Genomic DNA, 9,783 nt, shown 5'->3' with positions numbered 1-9,783 from the left:
GTTGATGATCAAAGACACCCTTTGCTTATTCATTTATGTGACTTTTTCTTTTCTCAAACAATACTGATGTTGAGTATTTTTGAATTCCAAAACTGAACTAAATGAAACTTTCAGAGTTCGTGTTTGAATATGAGTTGTCTTCTTTTTTAGTTACCATATCCACATGTATTTGCAATGCTAGAACAAAAATCAGTTTAGCTGAATAAATAAATTCTATGGTAAATTTTTGTTAACAAAATATTGTGGATTCTGGCTTTTACATTTCAGTCTCAAACCCTATATTTCTTATTTTATTCTATACAGTTTACCACCAACAAGGTAAGCACATCTACTTTATAGCTTTAAGCAAATATTTTAAGTCATCAACATCACAGAAATTCCTCCACTGTTGGAGTCATTATAAATGCTGTTAAAATTTTCAAGATCCTATCTTAACATTTATATTGAAAGTAAATGTAATTCCTATCATGAAATAAGTAAAACCTCATTTCTGTTGTCAATTGTCATGTTTCCTGGTGGCATAGGCCATTTCTTATTGGACTAATAGTCAGGAACTCACTGATGAAACCACAGACATCTTTAGACTTCAAAGTTGCTACTTTACTTCCACACTGCCTTCATGCAAGAGGAATTTTCTGATAGATCATGTTTCTGAAACTTCATGCATCTGATATTTCTTTTATTGGAGAGTTGTTCTTGGCTCCTTAGCTTTCACTTTGGGCAGTGACATTTCTCAACATTGACAAACACTTGTCTTTCCATTTATGCTTTTCTATTTTGAGTGTAGATGTTAAACTGTCAATGTGAATGTCATATTCCACTATTTAAGTAATTGTCCACATCCCATAATTGATGTTTCTTTCCTTGTAGTTTGTTTCTGAGGACACATGGATGAAATGGATGGAAGGAATCAGTCCATAGTATCAGAATTTGTACTTTTGGGACTTGTCCACTCACAAAGTAATCAAGTCTTGCTCTTCATGATCTTTTTGATGCTTTATCTGCTCATTGTGTCTGGAAATATTGTCATCATGGTCTTAATAACCAGTGACCGCCATCTGCATTCCCCTATGTACTTTTTGTTAGCAAATCTGTCCTTATTTGATATGTGGCTTTCTTCAATCACTACTCCCAAAATGCTCACAGACTTACTCAGAGAAAACAGGACCATTTCCTTTGCAGGGTGCATGTTTCAGATTTTCTTCACTCATTGCATTGCTGCAGGGGAGATGGTACTTTTGGTAGTAATGGCTTATGACCGTTATGTGGCCATCTGCAAACCACTCCACTATTTCACTATTATGAACCTGAAAAGATGCACGGGACTGGTGTTGACTTCCTGGACTATTGGCTTCATCCATGCTGTGAGTCACCTGGTAGAAATTACGGGGCTTCCTTTTTGTGGTCCCAAGGAAATTGATAGTTTTTTCTGTGATACACCACTGATAATCAAGCTAGCCTGTATGGATTCCCATGACTTGGATATTTTAACGAATATTGAATGTGGTGCTGTGGGTGTACCCTGCTTCATTCTGTTGCTCATATCCTACACAAACATCCTTATCACTGTTTGCCAGAGCTCTAAGGATGGTGCAAATAAGGCCCTGTCTACATGTACTGCCCACATCACAGTGGTGATGATCTTTTTTGTACCCTGCATCTTCATCTATGTGTGGCCCCTCAAATTCACCTGGTTGAACAAATTTCTTGCTGTATTTTACTCCATTTTTACACCTCTCCTGAATCCAGCCATTTATACAATGAGAAATAAGGAGATGAAAAATGCTATGAAAAGATTCATAAATAACTACATGGATTCCAAGAGAAATTTCTAATAACCAGAAATCTGTACTAAATACTTCATGTAATTGAGACTGGCCTTATTCAATACATTTTTAAATTAGTAAACTTATTTATACTCAATATTTTTACCAACCTATCTATTTAGGTATAAGTTTAATATACTTTGAAGATATAATACTTAGTAATAACCAGCAGAATATTGTGAATTAATCACTGGAATACAAATATGTATAATACTTCATACATCAATTTTATTCAACCCATTCTCTTACATCTTCCATAAGGAAGAACAGTGTTTGATTACCAAACTTATATTTTTCTCTGTGAATAATAACCAAGTATTGATTTGAATATGCACATACACACACATACATATATATATATAACCCATACTTTTAACTTACCCTTGCCAGATTTCAACATTATCATTTTGCTTAAGACAAGTATTTTCAAAACTGCTAAACACGTTAGGGAAAAAAATTTAAAAGATGAGACAAAAGTAATTAAGTACTCATGGAATAGCAGTGTACTTTACTCCATATTCATTTTTAACACAATGAGATTAATATCATAGTAAAAGTCTATTAATGTAGCCTGATGATATTTTCTAAATTGTCTCAATCAAGAGAACTTTTAACATTTATGTAAATAATTTAAATATAATTTCCCTAAGGACAGTGTACAGAAGTTTACTTACCATTTAGTTCAGGAATTTGTACTTAATTTATCCATTAATACATAGCAAACCTCTAACATATGCATTGGTAGTTTGTACTGTGCTATCTCACTGTAGTTTATTGGTCAGGAAAGCCAGGGGGCCTTTAAAACAGCATTAGTCATTTCCATTGTTCTTAGTTTCCCACCATGACTAGATGATAATGACCCTATTGCTGAAGCCACAACATACTATAGCTCCAAGACAGAAAATAGCAGTTTTAATGTGACAGAGATAATTCTGATCTGGATCACATTCATAGTATTGGAAGGTACTCTGTAGGCCACTGGGAAAGGTATGACATCAGTGATATTTTTTATCTCTGGAGTCTTCATGCAGTCAATGACCTACCAAGCAAGATGTGCTCACTGACATAATAATGGTATTGGCTCTATGGAGTAAACAAACTGCTTTCTAACTGTATTTGAGGCCTTTTCCGTGGGAAGGAATTTACAAACAGACACATATTCCTGATCAAAAGCAAAGAACTTGATGAGTCAGAGGCAAATTCCCTAAGAGGTTGCAAAATTTCATGTCTAACTCCCTTTAAATATTCACGATTTTAACCAAATATTTGTGCTATTCTCAACCTCAGTGAAAGAAGATTTTAGAAGTGGGAGTGATTAATGCAGAGACTGATCAATTCAAAGTGCTCGGAGAACCCCAATAAATATATGTTCATGTATTTTTTAGTGATTGTATGTGTGACTCCACAATAAGAAATGTCTCCAAGTAAAGATAAAAGTGTGCAGATGCTCTAGCAGAGCAAACAGGGCATCTTACTAGTTATGTTGTTTGTCTTAGAATCTTCTAGTCTCCCTCTTTCCAGGCAACCTAAGTATGTCTCAACTTGGCAATTTTCACTTGCTGAATAATCTCTAAAAATATACAATGGAACAAACTTGACCATGGCGATCATGTAGAATAATCTTTTCTTTCTTATTTTTTTTTATTCCAAGTGTGTGGATTTTTTGTCTACGTGTATGTCTGTGCACCATTTGTGTGCCTGGTACTCTTGCAGACAAGAAAATGCAGATCCTATAAGTGGACTTACAGCTCTTTTTGAGCCACCTCGTGGTTGATGGGCACCAGACCTGTTCCCTTAAAGAGCAATTAATGCTTTCTCTCCAGCCCTATAAATAATCTTTTTGATGTGCTCCTATATTGTGATTGCAAGTATTCTGTTGAGAGTTTTTGCATTTGTGTACATCATGTATATTTGTATATTAGTCCTCACATTTTGTTGTTGTTTCATTTTACTGTTTGGGTACTAGAGAAACACTAGCTCCTAAAATTTTAGAAATATTTTTATACCTTTAGAATATTTTTAAGCATTCGTAGTATTTTACCTTTAAGCTTCTGCTAGAATTCTGCAGTCTATCTGGAACACATTGTTGTTAGCAGTAGATTTTTTGTTAATATTTCAATTTTTGTTATTTTATATCCATTTAAATTATCAATATCTTCTTGGTTAACTTTCTTAGATCAGCTATATAGAGAAATGAATTACTTTAGGTTTTCTACCTTGGTAAAATATATGTTATAAAGTTTAGGATTATGATGCTGGGTGAGAGGGGAGATTACATTACTATGGAATTTAAAATTGCCTAGTAACATCTGCTTTCTTTGCAAGGCTCAGTGGTATCTTCTAGACAATACATATGTTTAAACCATAGTCAAGGCCAAGGTCAGCTGCAGAAGTGATGCCAAGGTGAATGTGGTTGTTGGGAGAGAAAGACTGAGTCTTTCTCTGACCTGTCTTTCTCTGACCTGACCAGTCAAGTACAAAATAAATTGTGACAAGGTAGTGTTACCGTAATCATTTCAACATTATATTAACTCTTCTATTGTTTATACTATTTCCTTTTAGTTTACTGCTTTGGGAATTTTTTGTTCTTGTTTTTATACAAACTCTCTCTAGATGCACTGTTGTGCTGTTTATTTGTCTTGTTCTGAGTTATTTAATTTTATATTTTTATTATTTTAATTGTCTGTGTACATGCATGTGTGTAGGGGTGTATGTGGTCTCTCTCTCTCTCTCTCTCTCTCTCTCTCTCTCTCTCTCTCTCTCTCTCTCTCTCTCTCTCTCTCTGTGTGTGTGTGTGTGTGTGTGTGTGTGCGTGTGTGTGTGTGTGTCTGTCTGTCTGTCTGTCTGTCTGTTTGTGTCTGTGTCTGTGTCTGTGTCTGTGTCTATGTGTCTGTGTGTGTGTCTACATAGTGGTACAGATGCTGACAGAGTCCAGAAGAAGGCCTCAGGTCTCCTGGAGCTGTGTGCTCTTGAAGAACAGCACATATTCTTAAGTGCCTAATCATCTCTACATGGTCTAGGAGATACAGTTTAAAAGAATAATTTGTTCAACTGGCAGGGCGCTATCAATAAGAAGAAGGAATGTGCTGGAAATTAAGAGAGAATGACTTTATGGATGATTTTGAATTTTTGTTAAATTCATGCCTTATGTATATTAAATATATAATATCAGGCAAAAAAAAAACCAAGTTGACAAAAAAGATATATAAGCTGAATATGGATGGTGTTTTCATGTTTGACTTAGAGTTCAAAGCGTGTGTCATAACAAGCCAAGTTCCACTGCCTGTCCTCAATAAGCCAATTGAAACAGCCAAATTAATATCTTAAAGCAGAAAAAGAAGACCTGTTCAAAGTGACCACATTGACAAAGGGAACAAATAGATTCAGTGCCTGTCCCTGTCCTCCTTTGGACCTTAACGTGAGAATAGAGTTTAAAAAAGAAAGAGTGAACTATGCTTAACTGAGCGGTGAGGGCAAGGTGTGATCCCCTGCCCACTCTTTTTCTCACCTCCAAGTTTCTCCTAAAAGACCATTTTATAAGTTGTAACTCTTTCTCCCTCAGCTGCAAGTATCCTGAGAGATGCTAGATAGCCTAGTAGGTAAAAGTTAAATTGAAAGGGACAACCCATGATGCGGCTTCCCTTTGTTCACAAATTCGTGATGTGGAGTTTGTGACACAGTCAGTTAGCTATTATCCATGCTCCTATAAGTAACCTCTTGTCTGAGCTACATAATCAACCTTAATAAACACACTCATGTCACCAAGTGGGACTTTGATGAAATCATACTTTGGACTGTCATTGATGCCTTCCTGGAAGTGTTAAACATTTAATAGTATCTCCTGAAAATCTAATGGAAACAGTAAAGCTGGAGCAACAGGAACACAAAACTACAACTTGTGACAAATGTGTTTCAAATTAAAAAAAAAAACATAGTCAAAGGTAAAGGGGAAAAAGGCCTCTGATACACTATTTTGCAGATAATTATTTTATATTTAATTATTTCTTTTTATTTATTTTTTAACATATACATTTATATTATTACATGCATATATAATAAACTACATACAGCAAGAAGAACCACAGAAATATCAGGAATTATATTCATGTTACATTCATAGTGTTTTCACTGTTTGTATTTGGCAACGTTAAAGAAAACATTTTCCTATCTTGGTGAGTTTAAAATTCTGACTCAATATTTATCATATCTCTAGCAACTTAAAAAAGACCTAAAAACATCTTAACTCCTAAACAACCAAGCATAATTGTAAAAATAAACTATTTGGTCATCAACCCCATCGGAGACTTGAGAAGGAATAGAATTAATTACGTGAGTAAACAGGAAGTGCTGGTTAGCAGCTTCCAAATTAAAAAAAAAAATGACAGAGTTTGCTGCCTGGAAAGAAAGATAGAGATGGTTCATTTGGGACATTCAGAGACAAATTAAAGAAACAGTGCTACACTGAGGTTGATACAGAAAAGACACATAGGAGTAGAAAGCAACAGGACTACAGGACAATTTTTCCAGAAATATGATATCTTTGTATAAAGTAAAGAGGATTCTTTAATTCTATGAATACTTTTAAATATATTTTACTCGTTCGTGTTGCCAAATGATATTTCTTTTTTAATTATTTTCTGGTACATCATTTTGTTTTCAACTTTAAACTACTAAGGTTGGGACAGTCATTGGTTTGACCTTCCCTCGATCTCTGCTCTCTTTAACCCTGCACTTCTTGTAGCCATGGTGAATTTTGGGTTTAACATTTTATGGGTGGGTTGTTGTTCCCCTCCCTCCACTGTAAGTCCTGCTTGTCTAGAAGATGTCCACTTCAGTCTCCATGCCCCTTTCCACCTCCCACTGCTGGGAGTCTTATCTAAGTTACCCCCCTATCCTCTCAATAGCCTACCTTGTTGAATGTCTCCGTGCTGCACACACACATATCCGTTTCCATTCTCTCCCCAAGCAATCACATCCCACCACCTCTCCTCACATCTCATCCTCACCCTAGTTTCCCCACTCACCCCAAGCCCTGACACTATGAATGGTACTCTGCTATACTTGCAGACAGTAGTCTAGCATACCTGCCCTCTGAGAACCCAACCTAGCAGCAGATTAAAACAGAAACTGGGACTCACAGCCAAACAATAGAAGGGGTTTGGGGAGTCACGTGGATGTGTGGGTAGAAGATAGAAGGACCCAGAAGGAACAAGAACTCTACAAGAAGATTAACTAACCTAGGCCCATCGGGGCTTACAGAGACTGAAGCACCAAGCAAAGAGCATGCATGGTCTGCACCTGTGCCCTCTACACATATGCAACCAGTGCGCTGCATAGTTATAGATATAGATAGATATAGATATTCTCTAGTTAGCTTATATAGATGTATATATTGTAAATGATATATTCTAGAATATAGCAATATCTGTACACACACATATGGGTCCTCTAGATCCATTCGTGTGGGTCCTCTAGAAAGTGGAACAAGAGCTGTCTCTTGCATGGACTATTTTTTCTGTTTTTGGATCACTTCCCCCTACAGGGCCTGCCTTGTTTGGCCTCAGTGGAAGAGTATGCTCATTCCTGATGAAACTTGATGTGCTAGCATGGATTGACATGGGAAACCCCACTTTTATGAAAATGGGAGGGTGAAGAGGGGAAGGGTGTTTGAGATGCAAGGTGAATAAATAAACAAAGTTATAAGAAAACATACAATTATCTTTTTAAAATATTCATGTTTATTTATGCAGCTATTTCTAGGAGAGAATTCCTAAATTGATGACCATTTTCATTACTTAACAGTTATGATCTAGAAGGTTATTATTATGAAAAGCACAAATAAATACAAAGGATTGGAAAATCATAAGTGTAATGTTGAATTATATATATGTATATATGTATATATATAAAAGAGAGAGACACAGTTATAGATATAGATAGATATAGATATTCTGTAGTTAGCTTATATAGATGTATATATTGTAAATGATATATTCTAGAATATAGCAATATCTGTACACATACATATATGCACATTTATTAATATTGACAATTAACAGTGACTAGTAAGAGAAAACATAAATATGTTTCCTAATGCATGAACTCAATGCCATCAGGTTACCACAAATAGAATTAAGTATATGTGTAATCAGACTTTTGTACCCAGCTTCCATTTGAATAAAACATAAATGAAATTGAAAATGTAAACATTAACTGAATATATAACTGAAAAAATTTATATTGCAAAACAAATGACAAAAAAATAACTTTCATAAAATAAATTGAGGACGAATTTTGGAAGGAATTATATTATAATCTAAAAATATGTCAAATGAAAAATTACAGAAGATTAAACAATAGTATTCTGATATGCACACTTGGTCAATAGATCTATAAAATTCAAATAAGTCATTAGGTGTATTTCTTTACAAAAACCAATTCATTCTTCCACTTGCTGTTACTGATTATTATAAAGATTTGTATTTCCTTGATTATTAATGCAGTCCAGATGATTACCACTTTTCAAATTATGTTTCTTTCTTCATTGATAATTCATTGATTAATACAATATATTTTGATCCTATACACACTTGCATACTTGGGCAGTAAAAATTGTAAATTACTAATGAGTCCTTAGTTGTTTTTCTATAGGAAAATCATTACATTCCTCCATTTGTTGTCGATTATAATAAAAAATTGCGTTTCCCTGATTATTAAAATACCACAGATTACTTTTTAAACATGTTTCTCTATTCTTTGATAATTTCATTGATGGATACAACTATTTTGATCATACATGCTCCCTGTCCTCCCCCCCTGCAACTCCTCATTGTCCCCCATAACATGCCCGTTTCAAAATTTCATGCTATTTTTTCACCCCCTGTATAAGTTATTGCTGCATGGATGCACATTGATGTGGGACCATGCAGTACAACCCGGACACCCTAAAATGGGCCACATCCATGAAGAAAATTATTCTCCTTCTCCCAGTGGCCATCGACTACCAATAATTGCTTAGTTGGATATAAGGACTCATGTTCTGCTCTCCTATCAATGCTGGAATGTGACTAGCTTCACACCATCGAGAATTTGTACAGGTAACCAGGAATGACGTGAGGTCATGAGTGATATGGCCCCATCCAGTCCAGAAGACTCTAGTTAACAGCAATATTCCCAAAGCCTTGGTCCTTACTATCTTTGGGCCATTTCTTTCACAATGTTCCCTGAGCTGTGGTTAGGGATGGGGTGATAAAAATCTCCATTTGCAGCTGAGAGCTCCACACTTTGTACATTTTGTCTAGCGGTGAGTCTGTGTGTTCACCGTTGCATGTAGCTGGGAGGATCTACCTGATTAGGGCTGAAAGCAGTGCTGGTCTGTGAGTATAAAGATGAGTATTTACCATGGTAGGATTAGGAAGAACCATCTAAGAATTTTGGGAGTTGCGGTAACACCTATTTCTAGACTTGGGCAATGATTACAAGAATGCTCAATTTGTATACAAATCATTTGTCCCATTGTCTTTCCTATATTCTAGTTTTTTAAAATATCACTAAAATAAATAAGTGAAATAAAATTCAAAGCTTGGTAGAAAACTGGACGTATATAAGTCCAACCTATAATCTACCTTTCCTGGAAGTCAAGATTCAAATATAATTTCCAAAGGCCATGTCCCCCGGAGGGGGAGACCTGGTGGCACTCAGAGGAAGGACAGCAGGTTACCAAGAAGAGACTTGATACCCTATGAACATATACAGGGGGAGGTAATCCCCCTCAGGAACAGTCATAGGGGAGGGGAATAAGGGGAAAATGGGAGGGAGGGAAGAATGGAAGGTTACAAAGGATGGGATAACCATTGAGATGTAACAAGAATAAATTAATAAAGGAGAAAAAAACTTATCAGCATGCTCTTTGTTGACGATGGTATTCAATAAACAGTTGAAACTTTGCTCTTGTAGC

At 35.6% G+C, this 9,783-nt stretch overlaps 1 protein-coding gene across 1 annotated transcript; it reads left to right on the top strand.

Moving 5' to 3' along the window:
- Positions 1-887: 887 nt before the first annotated feature.
- Positions 888-1,873, top strand: LOC311594684 (olfactory receptor 4F4-like; the record flags this gene model as incomplete). Its single annotated transcript, XM_084776584.1, has 1 exon — positions 888-1,873. One exon carries the CDS (start codon positions 888-890, stop codon positions 1,833-1,835), a length of 948 nt encoding a protein of 315 aa, XP_084632710.1. The 3' UTR covers positions 1,836-1,873.
- Positions 1,874-9,783: the final 7,910 nt, after the last annotated feature.

The sequence above is a fragment of the Acomys minous genome, assembly GCF_964271855.1.
Source record: "Acomys minous genome assembly, chromosome: 3".
Lineage (NCBI taxonomy): Eukaryota > Metazoa > Chordata > Mammalia > Rodentia > Muridae > Acomys > Acomys minous.
The sequence above is the reverse complement of the archived record's forward strand: the minus strand, read 5'-3'. Positions and strand labels throughout refer to the sequence as shown.